Source organism: Ambystoma mexicanum, chromosome 13 (assembly GCF_040938575.1).
Source record: "Ambystoma mexicanum isolate Mex_15411 chromosome 13, UKY_AmexF1_1, whole genome shotgun sequence".
Classification (NCBI taxonomy): Eukaryota; Metazoa; Chordata; class Amphibia; order Caudata; family Ambystomatidae; genus Ambystoma; species Ambystoma mexicanum.
The window spans coordinates 178,894,281-178,914,408 of NC_090938.1; the positions used below are offsets into that span (position 1 = coordinate 178,894,281).

At 49.3% G+C, this 20,128-nt stretch overlaps 1 protein-coding gene across 3 annotated transcripts in view; it reads left to right on the plus strand.

The window, feature by feature from the left end:
• The window catches only part of LOC138521052 (osteocalcin 2-like), a 241,332-nt gene that overhangs the window by 213,890 nt on the left and 7,314 nt on the right, over positions 1–20,128 (plus strand). For 2 of the 3 annotated variants that reach the window (XM_069633571.1, XM_069633572.1), the window contains one exon: positions 5,490–5,654. The exons of the other annotated variant lie outside the window; for it this stretch is intronic. In XM_069633571.1, the coding sequence (XP_069489672.1) occupies positions 5,490–5,654 (165 nt within the window). The remainder of the gene's footprint in view (positions 1–5,489; positions 5,655–20,128) is intronic. 3 annotated transcript variants of the gene reach the window in all.

Genomic DNA, 20,128 nt, shown 5'->3' on the forward strand with positions numbered 1-20,128 from the left:
CAGGTAGATGGCATTACAGTAATCCACACTCCCATTTACATATGCTGCCACTATTTGATCATGAAACTTATCTAGAATAAACGGGAGGTTTTAAGATTAACAAAGCCTGCACCATGTACTGAATTAACCTGCGCTTCCATGGACAGGGATTCCGTAACCTAGATTACGAACAACCTTAGCAGGCTTAGGGTGTGGGACCAGTGATACTATCCAGAAGGCATCCGTCCATCCATCAGCTGCCCTGATCTAAATCTCTGTCTTCCCGCCATTTAACTTGAGCTAATTTGACTCCATCCAGACCCGGACGGGTTCCAGCCAGTTTTTTAGCTTATCCCTTATATCACCCTGCTTTGTGTCTAATCTAAACAGAATCTGTGTGGCGTCTGCGTATGAGAAGACTCTGAAGCCAAACAGATGGATAAGAATCATCAGAGGACAAATATATAAATTAAAAAGCTGGGGAGAGAGAGCTGATCCCTGCGGAACTCTGCAGGAGACCGAGACCGGAGATGAACAATAGGGGTGAACGGAAACAATTTGTGAGCGTGAGGTCAAAAAAGCATGCAACCAGTCCAATACTGCCCCAGAAAACCCTACCTCCTCTAGCCTCACCATCAGTATTCCGTGATCAATGGTAGCGAAAGCGGCCAACAGGTCCAAGAGAATGAGTCCTGCCGTACCGCCCGCATCCCTGATCATGGTGAGGTCATCAAGTACCGATACCAAAACTGATTTGGTTCCTATCAAAGGGCGAAAGCCCATTTGACAGCTGTCTAGGATGTTTTGACTTTCCAAGACTTTCATAACAAAAGGACAGGAGTGAAATAGGCCGATGATTTGCCAAGATCGAGGTGTCAAGTTTCAGCTTTTTCAACTGTGGTATAACTACAGCCTCTTTAAGCTTGGATGGAACTTGGCCCCACTCCAAGGATTAATTAACTGCAGTGGCCAGTGTGTCATAAAAGTCAATTGACCCTGCTTTAAACAGTTTCAGTGGAATGAGATCTAGGGGCGACACCAACTTAAGCAATGCAACTATCTCAATCAACTCCGCCTTGGTTGTTAAGGTCAAGTCAGAGAAGCGCACCTCTGCCTTTTTTGCTAATGACAGCGTTGGAATACCGCTTCCGATATTGACATTATGTGCATCTTTAGGATTCCCCTTACCTGCAATTCCCTTTCTGAGCATCTCAATTTTACTAATAAAAAAGGTTGAGAGCTCATCACATAAAAGTTGTGAGGTGGCTATCTGTGTGTTGCTGTCAGGTTTAGGCAATTTATTAATGATATCAAATCGTTTTTTTGGGGCATTCACTGCTGCTTGAATGGAATCCTCGAAATATATAGATTTGGCTATTGTGAAAGCCTTGTGATAGATCACGCGTTGCTGTTTATACGTTGCGCAAAGATGAACCTCATAGCCTTTCCTCCATTGCCGCTCTGCCTGCCGTGTCTCCAGGCGTAATGCCCAAAGTGCCGGTGTATACCAGAGGGTGCAATGAGAAGGCGGCTTCTTCATCAATTTCAGTGGGGCCGGTTTGTCTGCTACTGACTCCAGACTATTGATCAGTGTAACTATATCCAACAGTACGGGCCCTAACTTTCTCTTTTTTGTGTCACAGTGTTTCATACTATTAGTCTGGTATTACTTGGAAACCAATTCTTGTCATGGTCCAAGCCAGAGTGCTCCCTTACCAGGTCTACTTTTGCCCCTGCTTCCTTCATGGTCAGTTAAAGAAACTGTGCAAACTTTAGTCTACGCCAGGTAGAATCTACCCCCATTTGTGACGTCAGCACTGAGCCACAGGGCTTGTGCTGCATCACATGGGTGCATTCACTTGTGTGCCGACGTGGCTGCTCTGATAAAAGAGCTGACCGGTCTCCTGCACAGCAGTTGCAGCAAAACTGCCTGACTGAGTGTGCTTAATGAAGCCTGGGGCTGCCCGCTGCTCCATGGCCCCATCGAGCCACACTGCCCCCCAGGGCAGCCTCACAACTGGCAACAAGGGTTCATGGGCCTGCGCACTGCTTCTGGCCTCCTCAGTGCTGAAAACAAAGGGATTCAGTGATCCGAGAAGGTGGAGCCAACCTTGGACGGCACGGCCCGTGTGCTGCCGCCAGAGCACCAAACTCAGCCCCCTGGATCTCGCCAGCAGCACCAGCCTTCCAGGCCCATGATCGTCCACCCCTGAATGGGTGAGTCAACGAGGATACGGTGGCTAGCGCTTCATCTGCAACAACAAAAAGAAATATGCAGAGCTCCTGCCTTGGGAAGTGACTACAGTGCGCTCCGCCGCCACCGCCATCCTGCATGAACTGACTCCCCACCGTTGCCGCCTTCATTGAAAAGCTCCTGCATGGGGAGTGAAGATGCAGCCCGCTGCCGCTGCCTTCAATGAGTAGCACCTGCATGGGGAGTGAAGATGCGATCCTGGCGCCACCACCTTCATTGAAAAGCTCCTGCATGGGGAGTGAAGATGCAGCCCACTGCCAACGCCTTCATTGAGAAGCTCCTGCATGGGGACTGAAGATGCGATCCTTGTGCTGCCACCTTCATTGAAAAGCTCCCGCATGGGGAGTGAAGATGCAGCCCACTGCCACCGCCTTCATTGAGAAGCTCCTGCATGGGGACTGAAGATGCGATCCTTGTGCTGCCACCTTCATTGAAAAGCTCCCGCATGGGGAGTGAAGATGCAGCCCGCTGCCGCCGCCTTCACTGAGTGGCTCCTGCATGGGGAGTGAAGATGCAATCCTGGTGCGGCCACCTTCATTGAAAAGCTCCTGCATGGGGAGTGAAGATGCTAGCGCTTCATCTGCAACAACAAAAAGAAATATGCAGAGCTCCTGCCTTGGGAAGTGACTACAGTGCGCTCCGCCGCCACCTCCATCCTGCATGAACTGACTCCCCACCGTTGCCGCCTTCATTGAAAAGCTCCTGCATGGGGAGTGAAGATGCAGCCCGCTGCCGCCGCCTTCAATGAGTGGCAGCTGCAAGCGGAGTGAAGATGCGATCCTGGCGCCACCACCTTCATTGAAAAGCTCCTGCATGGGGAGTGAAGATGCAGCCCACTGCCAACGCCTTCAAAGAGTAGCTCCTGCAAGGGGAGTGCAGATGCGATCTTGGTGCCGCCACGTTCATTGAAAAGCTCCTGCATGGGGAGTGAAGATGCAGCCCGCTGCCGCCACCTTCAATGAGTAGCTCCTGCATGGGGAGTGAAGATGCAACCCACCACCACACTAAGGGAAGCAGTGCACTGCCCCAACAAATAAACAAATCTTCTGCATGGAGGAAGACCGCAGATGGCGTCCATAGACAACAGCCACAATGAACTTCTGCCTGTGGGAGATGACAAGGGTGCAACAATGGCCTGAACACATCTCTCCCCAGAGAGAGTGCTCATGGCGTCAGGTGGATGGTGAGCCAAGAAAAAGACAGCGTGACCCAAGTATGCTGCCAGCAGCTCCGTTTTGGGGTGCAAGGCCACAGCACAGCTCTCACCACCGCTGTAGAGATGTCAATTGCTCATGCCTGGGGAGAGAAGATGCCTGGGGAAGTCAGCCACAGTGTGGCCCTGACCACATCTTTTGACAGCTTCTGCCACAGGGACCCTCAATGTAGGGTGGCCGCCACCACCACGGTTTCTGTAAAGAACAGCTGCCTGGGGAAACCTGGGCAAAGTGCGACCCTGACTGCTGCTGTTAGCTTTCTCCACCTGTTGGGGGACTCAAGGAGAGGGTCCACCCACTTCCCCCATCCTCATGGGACGGGGTTACAAAAGACTCCTGACTGTCTGTCGAAAGTAGCAAGAACCAACCCAGACCCCGCCGGAAGTATCAGCCTGCTGGATCATGACCTGTAGAAACAGGGTGCTCTGAAGACCCTCAACCAGCTCTGGAACGGTGGCCTGAGTGCTCAGTCCAGACTGATCATTGGCTTGTTGGCGACATGACAGCAAATGTGGCCCTGGTGTCCCCGGGTGTGGCTTTGCAGGCTAGTGGGGCGTTCACCTTTTGTGAACTGACAAAAAGGAACTGTCCCCGTGGCAACTTACTGATGTGGCCCCGGTGTCCCCAATGCAGCTTTACTGGCCAGTGGGGCGATCCCTACTCTTTTGTGGACTAAGAGTGAGGGACCGTCTCCATGACCGACCTGCCGATGTGGCCCTGGTGCCCCCAGTGCGGCTTTGCCATCTAGTGGGGAACTCCCTACTCTTTTCTAGACTAATAAAGTGTGTGAAGTGTTAAGGTTCCAAAGGTTTGTGTTATATGCCAATGTATCAATGTCCATAAGCTCATACCATGTCAATTAGGTGCTTAAAAAGCTGTGACCCCGCAAACATGCTGCTCTTAAAGTGGACTCAGTAGTAATGTATATTTAGAAGCTGTGATCCCGCGTATGACTCATCTACTTAAAGAAGGCCCAGTAAGATAGAATGTCATCAGTGTTTGTCAGAAGTGTCAGTGGGCGAGTAGTTACCACCTTCACACACAAAATAATATTCTGTACTGCCAAGTGTGGATAGTGGGCCTCCTGCAAACTGGGTGCATAGTAATGCCCTAGGCAGACTGGGGAGTAAAATGTAATTTTATCATTGGCTAAAATAATGCATGCTGTATGATATGTATGATATCGTGTTATTTATTTTTTTTGTCCTTAGCATGGGATGGGATGTTGTAAGATCAGCACTAAGCCACAGGGCTTGTGCTGAGTCACATGGTTGTGGTCACTTTTGTACCCACGTGACTGCTCTAATAAAAGAGCTGAGTGCTGTCTCTCTCGGCAGTTGCAGCAAAACTACCTCGCTGAGTGTGCTTCTTGCAGCCTTTGGGTTGCCCTCTGCTCCATGGCCCTGATCGGCCGCCCTGCCCCCCAGGGCATCCTGACAATGTGAGGGCCGGAGAGGCCGACCACCTAACACTTGCGCGTTTGCTTGTATGGTCTCCTTATAAAAATAAAGAAAGGACTGTAGATTTGGTCAAGCAATGGGGAACTTAGTTGAACTTAATTTGACAACACAAACAGATTCAACCATAAGCAACAATGTAATAAAGCACTAAAGTGGAAAATGCTATAATGCACCAAGCAACAGGGAAACCATACTTCCAAAAGCATGTCTGTCCAAGCTCTCCCTGCTTAAACAGCTCCACTGGTTATTCAGAAATGGCCGCTGTTGAAACTGAGCTTTCAGAAAGACATAGAGATCATGGTTGTCCAAGCAGCTGACCCCTTCTGAATCTGTACCTGGCTGTTGGAGAACAAGCTCTCTCTCTTGCCAAACCTTAAACAAACCAGTAAACAAATTTGAGTTGAATCATCCATGTAGAACTAGATTAAATAACCACGTTTTCATTGTTTTGATTGTTTTGTGTTCTTACATTCATATAGAGAAACACATTATCTGTGCGTGTACATGCTGGGACCAGTTTGACTGTTTTTTAGCTGTGTTCTTTCAGATTCACTGTATAACATCCTCTGTCTCATTTTTCAGTCAAACAGGTAAATCTGAGGAACTCCGAAGCTGCTCTGACCATTGCCTTCAGTGTGGTGCTGGGCATAGTGGTCTTGATGATTCTTGTCTACAGCCTGAACAAGTGCAAGACAAGGCGCTCACAGTACTCTCACCATCCCCTCCATGCCAGCTCCTATGAATCAGGTCAGTTCTAATGTACAATTTACTGGTATGTATTCTCAGAAAGAGAGAGCCCGGCAGTAACTACATTCTCTGCTGGCCGTGTGCACCCTTCTTCCTGGTATTACATTTTCCCCTTCCACCAGTGCCCTCCATTCACATCCCTGAATTCTTAGTTTCCCCCATATACATGCCCTTGCTTTGGCATCCGACTCCATGCCCTTGACACCTGTGTCCCAGACTTAGAAATAGCAAAGGGACTTGTTCCCTTTTGTTTCCCTGAGGTGGCCTTCATGGTTGACAATTTTTATTTTAAGGGCATTTGGGCACAACACACCCTGATTGAAGCCACAAGGTGCTAATAGCGTAGCGAAAGGTATAATAATCGCATTCTGGGGTAAACAGGAATAGTGATGTCACTGAGCCCTCACTCATTACTGGGGAGGAAGACTAATGCAGATGATTACACTCTTCCTTTACCAGACACAGCACAAGAAGAAGATCAGGTTCTGTATGCTGATCTGCTGAAAAGAGCTTCAAGAGCTCTGTTTCACTCTATCCCACTACTTAAGTGTGCTTACAAGAATATCCCCATGTTTAACCCAGTGAAAAATAAAGCGGTCATTCGGCGCATTGAGTAGAAATACAATGCAACCCCTAGCGACCCAGTTTACATAATGGGTCACCATGAAGTCGATGTGCACCCTTATCAGCCAGCGAGTAGCCCCAGACATAGAAAAAAATATATATTTTTACGGAAGGAAAATAGCTATTTCTGCAGGATTGCTAATGCTGCTGCCCTTATGGCAAGATCTAGTCGGGATCAATGGGATAAAATGGATCGTCTCACTGATGAGGTTGCTGAACCCATCCAATCAGCAATGATTAAAATTATAACTGAGGGAAAAATCTCTACCAACGCAGCTATAGAAAAAAACCTTAGATGCAGCTGAAACAGCAGGTAGACTAATACCGGGTTCCACCATAATCAAGACACCCCTGCCTTAGGTAGTCGGGGTTTAAACCCAAAACACAAATTAACCTGTTGAGGATAACTGTTTGTTTGGAGTGGCAGTAGACTAGGCTCTAGAGCTGTCAATAAAGGAACACAACACTATAAATAGTCTAGGGCAGATATCCGGCAAAACCTTTCAACAATGGACCTTTCGCGGGCAAGTGGTTCTTTCGGGCCCAGCCTTATACTCAACCAGCAGGACACTCAAACTTCCTGCAAGATACCACTAGTTTCCAAAGCATCTTTCCACAACGAACTAGCAGTTATACAAGCGACAACCTCACAGAGGTCAAGCACGTAGTAGATGTCAGGCCTCAAGAGGGGCAACCTATGCCACAAAATGAGAGTCCAGTCAAGGTCCCCTCCCAGCAAATCCAGCAGGACGACCAGTATCATCTTACATGGGCGGGAATAATTTCAGATGTTGGTTCATGTGTTGAGCACAGTAAAAATGGGTCACTACATTGAGCTGATTTCAGAACCGTGTGGCCATCCGCCCAGAGCAAGACCAATAGCTCACTCATCATGAAAGGTTGTTAGAAACCCAGGAATATACTATGAGACTAGTGTTGGATCGAAGACCTGCAAACAAGTAGGTAAAACCGCAAAGGTACAGAATGACCTCTCTAGGAGGTCATATGCTCCTAAAAAGGAAAATCCCGTCTGAGCCTGTCGGTGTCCTCAAAGGGGCCTGGGCGGCTCCCTCTCTGGTGGCTTGCAGGGCAAGGCATTACTTCAGGCAGCTTTACTGCACCTTGCCCCCAGGTAGTACTGTCTGGCCATTGAATTGGCAAACTAGTTCACCCTCCTTTTTCTGGGTACCGCCGCCCTCAATCTATCTGTGTGCGGTCTTCTTAGAAATGTCCAGTCTCCGGTAAACATATGCTCTGGTTGAGCATACGTTTGATGTTCACCATTTGCTGGGTACCCAAAACCCTGCTCTCTTGTGTATCAAAGAGACATGGTTTACTGAGGGATCAGCCTTTGCGAGGTTTCATACAATCCCAGTGGAGTATTCCATTGTACAAGTTGACCGTGAAGGTATTTATTCACTTATTCTTTACATTTATAGCAGAGTACAAAACCCTAAGGCATCCAGGAGCTAGTTACAGTACAAGTGCGATAGCGAAGTCCACAAAGTGCAAGACCACGAGTAAAAAGTTACAGCATACGTGGAGAAAGTGACAAGGCATTCCACTAAAGCATCACTCCTGGTGTGGAGGGCTACATCAGATGTGCAATTAAGCATAAAGGAAAAGCATTTGTGAGAATGCACAGTCTGGGAAAGCCTCGCCTCATGGTAGACTCCCAAGGTAGACGCCCATGTGGAGGGATGGTGCTTATCTTTCAGAAGAATCTGAAGTGTACCATCATTCCTGCTGCCCGAGTGGTAAATTTGAGTCCATGCTGATGCGGCTCTCATTTTTTCCCACATCCAAGGTTCATATCTACTAGTGTATCACCCCCTCCCTCATTTGATACACTTTTCTCTATGGATCTAGCTGACTTTGTGGCTTCCTTACAGCTGGAACACTCTTCTTTAATTGTCCTGGGTGATTTTAATTGTAGGGTCGATGATCCTTATGAGTCACTTGGTGGTAGCTTACTGACTGCTATGGCTGATCTACACTTGGCCCAGCCGGTCACTGGACCCACACCGGCTGGGTCGCACCTTAGATTCAGTTTTTGCTGAAAATAACCGCATCTCAACTTATACCGCTTGTCAGGTTGAGTGGACTGATCATTATATCATGCCTTTCCTGTTAACAGTTCCTGCAGCACTCCCAAGCTGTAAACCTACTTGGTGTTTTTCTCGCCTCTGAATCAAGTGGAGCCTCCTTCGTTGTGTGATTCTATCCTTAAACATTAAGAGGCTAATCAGACTTTATCCCCCAAGGACCCACTTGAGGCATTATTCTCCACCTTCAGTCTAGCAGCGGACAAAGTGGCCCCCATCAAGAAACGGAAGCAACCTATTAGATCATCCACCCCCTGTTTTTTTTCCTGAGTTGCGGTCTCTGAGGCTGCAATATAGACAAGCTGAGCGGCATTGGCGTTGAGCTTATTATGAAAAGCTTCTCTTGAAGAGTGCCCTCCTTGAATACCACAAAGCTATTTCTGAAGCTAAAAGAACATTCTCTTCTGATCGGATACTCAAACCAAAGAACCACTCTGAAGAACTCTTGTGCGGCAATTCTCTTCCCCAAGTTCTACCATCCAAGCATCTCAGGAGATGTCTTGGGAGGATAGCTCCGGGGCAACGTGCTCGCCTTGGAAGCAAGACGACACGGAGCACCACAGGTTCAATCCCTGGGTCTGCGCTTAGAAACCAGTGGGTATTAAGCACATTATAAATAACCAATCATATCATATCATGTGTGATTCTCCCTCAGAATTCTTGAAAAAAAAATAGTCAAGATCCAGCCGCACTTTTTGGCCTCTTCCAGAAGTGACTCTTTTACCTGCGCCTGCAACTATATTTGTTACGGAAGGGTGAGAGATCCTTTCTAAGCTTCATTCTGGCTACTCTGGACTAGGTAAGTAAAGTGACCCAGCAGCTTAAGTTCTCTTCCCATCTCAACCTGGTGCCCTTGAGGATTTTGAAAGGTCTTAGTGCTAAGTTTGCATCAGTACTTTCTATGGCGCTTTATCACTTGTTGGTCTCAGGCTCTGTTCCTTCTGTCCTGAAGTGCACAATGGTGTCCCCTTTGTTAAAGAGGCCTACTCTGCACCCGACTGTTTTGAGTAACTTCCTGCCTATATCGCTTCTAGTGTTTCTGTTGAAAGCACTGGAAGCGATAGTTACTCCCTAGCTTAGAGAATTTCTGGAGCGTCGGCCATCCTTGATGCTTTCCAATCTGGCTTACTCCCCGCGATGGGTACAGAGCCGGTGCTAACGTCCGTCCTTGATGATCTAACTATGATTTTGGATCAGGGCGGAGTTCGAATGCTAATTTTATTAGATCTTTCTGCAGCGTTTGACACGATTGATCATCCAATTTTGTGTCAACGCTTAGCAGAAATTGGAATTGGTTGAGCGGCCCTTGAGTGGTTTAGATCCTTTTTGGTTGACTGGACACAGGTGCTTTCCATTCCTCCTTTCCTTTCTCTCCCCTCTACCCAGATCTTTGGAGTTCCACAGGGATTGTCTATTTCCACTTTGTTATTTAACATATGTATTATTCCTCTGGCGAAATTGATCCATTCACATGGGTGTCTATTCTATGCTTATGCTGACGACACCCAGCTCATCTTGAGAATAGATCAGGATCAGGGTGTTATGGCAGCTCGACTTAAAAACTGTCTTGCGGACACTGGCAGCTAGATGAATGCAAATTGGTTAAAACTAAATGCTGAGAAAACTGAGGTTATGGTTCTCCGTCATTCTCCCGCTGCCCAGCCCCTCTGAACTACTGATTTTTGGCCATTTTTACTGGTCCCCCGTCCCACCCTTGTTGAGGTAGTAAAAAATCTAAGAGTTAAAATCGCAGCATCTGCTTCCTCCCAAGTTAAGGCGAGATGCAGTTCAGGGCATGCAAAACGCAGAATGATGAGGAAAATGTGTCCGTTTATTCCCAGAGAATTATGGAGTTTGGTTGTCTCAGCATCCATTTTGCCGACATTGGACTAATATAACGCTATGCTGCTTACTCACCCGAAATTACTTTTAAGCGGTTGCAGGCATTTCATAATTCAGCTGCGTGTTTGGCAGCTCGCTTCCTGAGGTATGCTTGTGCTACTCTGTTCCTATGGGCCCTTCACTGGTTGCCACTGGCGACGAGAATTAAGTTTAAGACTTGTCTACCGGGCCTATTATGGCTCTGGAGCATTTTATTTTCTTGGGAAATTGGTCAAGTACGCCCCCTCACGATACTTACTTTCTGAAAATCAGCTGTTGCTGTGTGTCCCACGTCTTCCCAGAGTTACCATTGGGGGAAGAGCTTTCTCGGTTGTTGCCCTGACCTTGCATGCCGCTTTTGATCATCTGGCCTTTTCAAAAGTGCTCAAAATGCTTCTTTTTTAGCTGGTCTGCTTACTGTGTTTTTCTCTTTTCTTTGGGCTGTCTTTCTCTTGCTCCTACTTACCTCTGCTACTCTATAGCGCCAAGATACCCTTGAGTCTTTGTCGCACTTAAGGAAGAATTTTTGACAATAACAATACAACAGTGGGTCACAGAGCAATGGCAACAAAAAAGCAGACCAGTCGGACAGAAACGCTGCCATATAAATTGAATAGAACTGCTAGCAATAAAAATGGCAGTGATATCGTTCAGACTGCTCTAAAGTGGAAAAGTATCTTCATACAAACTGATAACACAACTGCAATGATCTCCAGCATGGGGTCTGGCATGGATTCACATGCTCATGAATGTTCCCCGTCGTCAGGCTGGGAATCCTCGCTAAAGAAAAAATCAGTTTTAGTTTTGTTTCTGAACTGTCTTTCTCCTAATAATGAATCACTGGTCTCTGGGTCATACTGCCCCCAGCCAATAACTGCCCTCTACCTAAGACCCTCTTCTGGCAGCCATCTTCAGATTTTTACCACACGTTCAAGTGTTGGGAGTCCTCGTGCTGTAGCTCTCGAACCTTTACTGCGTATTGTGTTTTTTCAAAGAGTTTACTCTTATTTTTTCGGTCAATTCGAGCCTCAAGATCCACCGATTCTTCTTCAGATCAACAGGGACCCATTTCGGAAATTTCGACGCCCCTCAAGGGCGATTTTTGTCGAATTACACTTCTTGGAGGATTCCGGAAGACCTTTGAGGCCTACCCCGAGTTGGACATGGCCCAGGACAAAGGAGATTTGATGCCTACTGGATCCAAACTGTTTAGGAACTGCCGAGGATGTGGACTGCAGAACATCTTTAAGGAGGACGAGCACTCCCAGTGCCTCTACTGCTTACACGCCGACAAGTTGCACGTGGAGGAGGACTGTGTGTTCTGCAAGAACATGTCTGTACGGACCATGAAGGACCGTCGTAAACGACTCGCTGACTGGCTGCAGGCAAAGAGCCCAGCAGCAGGTGAGAAGAAGAAGTCTAAGCGGTCTTCTAAGACCTTTGAGGGCGCTCCGGCGACGAGGGCCCAACAAAAGGCAAAGCACCGCGAGTCTGCGGACACCGGGAGCGCCGTTGGTTCCGGCTCCTCAGCTGTCAGACAGGGCGCAATGTCACCGACGCCATCATCCACGAGCCAATGCTCTGGCTCGGTGAAAAGGAAGTCGGAGAACCCGGGTAATCTTCGGGAGAATCCCCGGTCGACCCCAACGGAGAAAGCCAAGGGGGGGGGGGGCGAGGCAGTGACGCTCGCCTTAAGGTGAAGGCCCCAGACGCGCCCAAGGTCTTGAAGGCCCTGATTCACCTGGCTAAGGCCTCGATTGAAGGAGTTGTGGCGGCCCTGGCGAAGCCGGCGGAGGCTAGCCCAGTGGAGATGACCTCTGGGCCTAGAGTTTCCTGGCCACCCTGGAAGGAATCTTCTTTCCAGCCTATCAAGAAGACCCCTGTGAAACCCTGGGGCGAGAAAGAGGGGGGCACGGTAGCCCTAACAGACACAGATACCTCCTCCAGGACCTAAGGGAAGGATCCCAAGGAGGCGGACTTAGAGAGCGACGGTGGAGCCGACGAGGAGCCTCGGGCCGTGGAGGATCCGGAGGACCCCACGCCCCAACCGACACCCCATCACAACCGATGCCTACGCCACAATACAATTCAGGAGCAACCCTGATGGCTTTGGAGACCCTGTGTATGGAGATAAGGACAAGGTTGCCCTTACCCCCAGCAGACGATCCAGCGGTGCTTGGACCGTCAGGGAGCCAGACGAGCAAGCAGAGTTGAGTCCATCCCCCCCCTTCCCTTCCAGCCTTCACCTCCATCCCGCCGCCGAGGGACGAGATGGAGACGGGGATGGAGATGGCGGCAACGGGGACTGACGACGGTGGCGACGACGGAATGGATCTTCCGCACCTCCTGGCCAGGCTTCCCCCCCTGATGAAATTGGCTCCTTTCACGCCATGATCACCAGGGCCTCGGAGCTCTTCGAGCTGTGCCCCGAGGAACAGAAGAAAGAGGGATTTCTTTACCAACGACGGGTGGCCAAGAGGAAAACCGTACTCTCAGTCCCGCTGTTGGGTGACATATGGGATGACGGTCTGTCTCTTTTGAAGAACCCGTTCACGGCCCCCCCTAAGAGAGACAGGTACGAGAAGAAGTACCGGGCCCCGGACTCTGCTCCTATGTGCCTCTGGGTGCAACCGACCCCGGATTACATAGTCTCTGCGGCAGCCAAGAGGAAAGCGGCAGGGGCGACGGCATCATCCTCCACTGCAGACCAAGTTACTGGACATGCCCTTCGACGGAAACAACCTGTTCGGGAAAGCAGTGGATGAGAGTCTGCAGGCCACCAAGGCAGACACCGAGATGGCCCAGCCCTTGGGCACTCTCCATCAATGACAGCCGTCCTTTTGGACCTCCGGAGGAAAATCCCAAGGTGCCTCCAAAGGATTTGGCGGCAGTTCATCGTCGTGCTGCCAAGCTGCCAGTTCCTCGTCGCAAGAAGCCTACAGAGGCTGCAGCAAGGCCAATGGATACCGTCGTCATCGCCAAGGAGCCCAGGGTTGCAAGGCCTCTGTGAAACAGGATTGAACCGGCCATGACGTCAGACCCCCACCGAAGCACCACGGTGGGAGGCTGACTGGTGAACTTCGTCAGTGTTTGGAAGTTCATCTCCACCGACCGCTGGGTGCTGGATCCCCTGGCCCACAGGTACACTCTGGAGTTCCAAAGGAAGTGCCCCCATTTCCCACCTGTGGCCAGGAAAGAAAATCACGTTCCACAACTGCTTCTGGAGGTACGAGCCATGAAGAGAAAGGGTGCAATAGAACTCGTCTCAAAGAAGCTCGGGGGCTCCGGAGTATACTCGCGGTACTTCCTCATCCGAAAGAAGACGGAGGCTGGCGGCCCATCCTGGACCTTCGGCGCCTCAATAAATACATCAAAGCCCAGACGTTCCAGATGGTTACCCTTCAGCACGTGCTGGGACAGCTGGAGGAAGGCGACTTCTTATTGTCGCTGGACTTGGAGGATGCTTACTTTCACATCCCCATACACAAAGGACATTGAAAGTTCCTACTTTTCGTGGTCCAAGGGCGACACTACCAGTTCAAGGCCCTGCCCTTCGGGTTGAAGTCGATCCGGTGGTGGGGCACCCGCGCGCATCTCGCGGTGGACATGGACTTCCAGACCCCAGCGCACCAGGAAACGATGACGACGGACGCCTCCCTGGAGGAATGGGGAGCGCACACCAGAGATCTCCACGCAAGGGGCCTTTGGCTCCCGGAGGAGAGGTCCCTGCACATCAACGTCCTGGAGCTCCGGGCTGTGTTCTGGGCCCTCAGGTCTTCCCTTCCATCCCTCAAGGGCAAAGTGGTACGGGTCTTCACCGACAACACCACCACTATGTTCTACATCCGGAAGCAGGGAGGTACCAGATCCCCAGCCCTATCAAAGGAAATGCAAGATCTGTGGCACTGGGCCGTCGCCCAGGGGATGTTCCTGGTGCCTTTTCATCTGGCAGGAGTGAAAAACACAGTCGCCGACTCACTCAGCAGGGAGCTGCGCTCTTGCCACGAGTGGGAACTTTGGCAGGATCAAGTGGATCTCCTATTCCGATGGTGGGGCAATCCCCAGATCGATCTGTTCGCGATGGGGATGAACTCCAAGTGCTGGAGGTTCACCAGCAGGTTTCCCCTGTCGGGGAGCATGGGGATGCATTCTCCTTCCCCTGGGACGGCATGTTCCTGTATGTGATCCCACCATTGCCGTTGCTTCTGCGACTCATCAATCAACTCAGACGGTCCCGGTGCAGGATGGTCCTTGTCGCACCGGAGTGGCCAAGGCAGATATGGTTCCTGGACCTTCTGGACATGTCAGCTACCCCCCAGTCAAACTGCTGGCGGACGCGGATCTGCTCGCCAGTGAAGGAGGCGACATCCTACATCACGACCCGGGATCGCTGAACCCACAGGCCTGGCTCCTGCAGCACTAGAGTTCGTAGGCTACGACATTCCGGCGGACTGCAAGGAGGTGCTTGCAAAGGCCAGGGCATCCTCGACTCTTAGGTGCTATGGACATAAGTGGAAGAGGTTCTCGGTCTGGTGCTGTGCACAGAAGCTCAACCCTCTACGGATCGCGGCCCCTCAATTGCTGCTGTACTTGCGGTCACTGGCCAAGGCGGGGCTGGCACATGCCTCAATCAAAATCCATCTGGCTGCTATCTCCCTCTACATCAGAACTCCGGGACGGTCGTCGCTTTGGTCTCATCGCCTGGTGAAGGAGTTCATGAAGGGACTGTTCTGCTTGTTCCCGCCATTGAAAGCCCCGGCCCTGGCATGGGAGCTCAACGTAGTGCTGACCAGGCTCGTGAGTCCGCCATTCAAGCCCTTGCACTTGGCACCGCTGAAGTTCCTATCGTGGAAGACAGCTTTTCTTGTGGCCATCACCTCCGCACGATGAGTGGGAGAGATCCAGGCACTCTACTGTAAGCCTCCATATCTGACATTCCATGAGACGAGGGTAGTGCTGAGGACGCACCCCTCCTTCATGCCCAAGGTGCCGTCAGACTTCCATCTCAACGGGCCCTTCGTGTTTCTGTTTTCTTCCTGTCGCCTTTGTCGGCGGCTGAGAGGACTTTGCACTCGCTGGATGTGGCTAGAGCGCTGAATTTCTACGTGGACCGCACAAAGAGTTTTGGAAGACATCACAGCTGTTTGTGAACTTTGACCCTGTAAACCAAGGAAAGGCCCTCTCGAAGGCTTCCATTTCCAGATGGCTCTCTGGCTGCATCATGCACTGTCACCTGCTGGCAAACCGACCATTGCCCGGATGTCCGAGAGCCCATTCGACTAGAGCGATCACTGCTACTACGGCGGGGCTGCTATGTGGAGGTCAACGCACACCTTCACGAGATTCTACTACGTCGACTGGGATTCCAGGGAGGAGTCCAGAGTAGGCCAGGCAGTGCTGCGCAACCTGTTCACTTGAAGGTGAGCCTGGTGAGGAGGTAAGAGATGCTTAATGTTGAGTTGTTGTAATGCTTAATGTTGAGCCTTGCCACCTCCCGTGGTTGTGCATGTGTGTAGTGCTATGTATTCTTGTATTCATGAGCATGTGAATACATGCCAGACCCCATGCTGGAGAAGGAACAAGTTACTTACCTGTAACTGTTGTAACTGTTGTTCTCCAGCATGGGTCTGGCAAGGATTCACATGCGTACCCTCCCGCCTACACCTCTGTGGCTCTTCTCTTGGTCCTACTGCCACTTTATGTGCTACCAAATCTGAAGATGGCTGCCAGAAGAGGGGCTTAGCTAGAGGGCAGTCATTGGCTGGGGGCAGTATGACCCAGAGACCAGTGATTAGTTATTAGGAGAAAGACAGTTCAGAAACAAAACTGAAACTGATTTTTTCTTTACTGAAGATTCCCAGCCTGACGTCGGGGAATATTCATTAGCATGTGAATCCATGCCAGACCAATGCTGGAGAACAACAGTCACAGGTAAGTAACTTGTTCCTTTTACATCAACAAATAAGGCAGAATTCACTCAAAACAATAACCTTTCCGAAAACAACTGAAAACCTGGCTATTCTCTTCCCCAAGACGAGCATAAAAACGAGCCGCCCCATAACTCGCACCTGGAGCTAATGCAATAATAGGTCAGCACAGATCCAAGAATCAACAATAAAACAACCATTTGCTACTAACCACACCTGCTCCTGGCTTCTCTCACACATACCTCCCACACCGAAAAGGTTAGTCAATACTAAACACAAAAACACACACGCCACAACTCTACCACAAGAACAAACCACTGCAAACAACAAACAACTGAAACACAGGACGTTACCCATTTGGACACAACAAGCCCAGTGCCCACAACCGAAGCGCACCCAGCAGGCCAACACGCAGAGATTCCAGTTTCTCCTGGTTTTGCAAGCATCATTAGAAGAGCACAACCTCTATCCTATGCCTCTTCCCTCACTAACCTACCTCACTTACTTTCTGACAGAGCCCCGCGAGTGCCTGGAGACCATGCAAATGGTAGTGGTGTGCAGTATAAAACATAACATAGGAACATATTAATCGGAGCACATGTTCATGATGAACACAACTGTCTGGCACACTCATTCAGCAGAGTTCAAATACCAGCACACAAGTGGGAACTCAACACCAGTACACTCAAACATATCTTTGCACAACAGTTGGCCAATGTGCAACAAAAGGAAACAAAAAAAGCCAATAATGTGCATCCAGGGTCCCGGAACCTTTTGCCTGCCACCATTGAAGGAGTGCACTGCTCCGGTGAGTTTTGTGCAACCCCTGCAGACCCATTTTCCTTTCTCTCCTTTCTTTTCTTTTCATTTTAAACGTCCTACTTTTTTAGGCCCTTCGCTCTGTCCTTTTTTCAATGCCCTCCCTCTGCATTCCCCGTCGCCTTCCATTTCGGCCCTGATAGGCCCTTGCTTCCTCCCACGTGACCGGTCCCATTCCGCTTCATTGGCACTTAAAGGCCAGTTTTGCTTGAGCAGCCGGCTAAAGGCCAGAGGCAAAGGACAGCTACCTTCTCGAGCAGCTCCCTTCCATGTTTGCCCCTGTTTTCTGGTGGACGCAGAACAGAACACCCTAAAGCAACAAGTAAGGTAACGGGGTATGGACTGTGAACATATCTATTACAGTGCGCAATTAAAACCCTGCCACGTCTTCACTACTACCATGAAATCAGAATATTGTGTACCTGCTGCACTCCGTAGATAGCCAGATTGATGTATTTTGGGAGTTAACAATGTTTTGTAATTAGAAATATTTGGAGGGGCAGCCATCCACATGCTGGCCATCATGGGTGGCTCACTGGGGTCAGCGTGTCCACCAACTCCCTACTTTGGCCAATTCACATACGCACTCTAATCTTCTGACAATTTTCCCATGCCAAGGGCTTCAACCCCCTGAGGGCATACCCGCTTCAAGCGCGTTGGGGGCCTTGCAAATGGGATAAAGGCACTTTATAAATGGCAAACTTCTACTACTATTTAGACGGGTTTTGGGGTGGGCAAGGTGTAGCACTTAGTTGAATTTTGGGGGTGGGCAATTTGTTGAGTGGGCAATGTGTTGAACTTAGATGGATTTTTGGGCATAGGTAATGTGTTGCACCTAGACAGATTTTAGGACTGGGCAATGTGTTGCACTTAGACATATCTGGGGCTGGGCATTGTGTTGCACTTAGGCATATTTGGGGGTGGGCATGTGTTGCACTTAGACAGAGTGGGGGTGGGTATTTTGTTGCACTTAGACGGATTTGGGAGTTGGGCAATGTATTGCACCTAGATGAACTTTAGGGCTAGGCTATGTACTGCACCTAGATGGATTTTGGGGGAAGGCAATGTATTTCGCTGAGATGGATTTTGTGGTTGGCAATGTACACTTAGATGGATTTTGGGAGTAGGCAATGTACTGCACCTAGATAGATGTTGGGGGTAAGCAATGTACTGCACTTAAATGAATACAACCATTGCTTTTTCCTCTTGCACCCACGATTATGGAATTAGCCAAAGGCGTGCCCACACTCCCGCACATATCCGCTCTCACACACACCTTGAGAATGCAGATACATTTCACAACAAAAATTCGAGCTGTAGCTTCAAACATAATTGTCTAAACTCTTGCACGCCCCCTTCAGTGTATCTCTCTAGTGTACCTCTCTCCACTCATCCACATGCCATTTAGACATGGGTGGGTTGCAAGGACTTGGCCACCCCTTCATAACCTTTAATGGCCACAATGCACACACATATTAGCACCCCCCAATTTCCCATACTTTGGACTTTGCTCCTTCCAAGGGCGTTCAACCTACAGCGTATTGGGACCATACCCATGGTGAAAAGAGCTAAAGAAATAATTAAAATGAATTAATATTACCACCTGTGGTGGGGGTGCGCTGCCAATCAGGTTGCATTGATCGCGGGTTGAAACCTGCAATTTCAGCCTGCATTCCACAGAACCTGCAGGCTGCCTCCGCTGATGCTGACTGCCATCCCCCTTCATCTTTATTTTTTTGTTTGTTTTTTTAAATATCCAACCCCCCCTCACCATGCCCACTTTCCTGATTGCGTTGCCATGGTCATAGAAGAGAGGCTCCATATGGAGTCCTGCCTTCTATAACCATGGTGGCCATCTTGGTTAAGTGTTTCAATTCATTCAACGGGACACGCGCAGTGCCCCGTTGAATGATTGAAAATACATCTTTTTTTAGCAGCCCGGGTACCAATCTGGTAACCCGGGTTGCTAATTGCGTTAACCCCCTGTTCCAGCCCTTTTTTGTTTGTTTTTTTAAATATCCAACCCCCCCTCACCATGCCCACTTTCCTGATTGCGTTGCCATGGTCATAGAAGAGGGGCTCCATATGGAGTCCTGCTTTCTATAACCATGGTGGCCATCTTGGTTAAGTGTTTTAATTCATTCAACGGGACACGCGCAGTGCCCCGTTGAATGATTGAAAATACATCTTTTTTTAGCAGCCCGGGTACCAATCTGGTAACCCGGGGTGCTAATTGCGTTAACCCCCTGTTCCAGCCCTTTGAACGGGAGGGGTGCGGGGGGTGGTTAACGCTTATTCATATTGGATTCTGTTAGGAATATGGTACTGGAACTTAGAATGTAGACTAAAGTGCATTCCATTGGAATGTAGGGAGTGACTGTTGATGAGTAGTCTAGGCTACGGGGAACGCCTTTGTAACCCTCTGGGTTTCCCATTGTTTGCAACTTTAACGAAATGATCAATGAATATAATAGTCACAACTTTTTTTTAATGTGGAGTGATCACGACGCTTCAAAGAGTAATGGTAGATTTCAAGGGAGAAGGATGGTGGGATACAGTGTGGGAAGTAGGGGGAACACTGCAAATGTGCAGTTCTGTACTGAGAGCTAGCACTTCAGTAGCTGCTTATGTTTCTAACTGACGTTAGAGCGCTACTCGGGTGCAGGTAAAAGAATGATAATGAGGACGTTTACCACTGTTTGTAGTGTGAACATTTGCTGGAGATCCATATACTTTTGAAGAAACGTATACATTGTTGAAGGAAAGCAAATTGGGCATCATTCCGAGTCCGGCAGTCATTTGTTGCAATTCTGCCAAAATCGTGCTCCCGTGGGTTTACCACTGGTTTTACAATTGGTGGTAAGGCAGTTTTACTCCTCATTTTTGGAGTGCATAGGACTCTTAAGAGTTTTGGGCGGATTTACTGGGAACGTTATGCCGTTGATTTATTACATTCAAGTGGAGGTTTTACCTCCTGCATGATGGCTGAGCTAAATTCTCCACTTGAATGCCAAATTAGGAATTCAGTGGTGTACTAAAAATGTAGGTAATTCCAAAACCGTCGAAAAAAGTGGCAGTAACTGAACTACCACCACAATTTTACTGCACTGCTGAACTC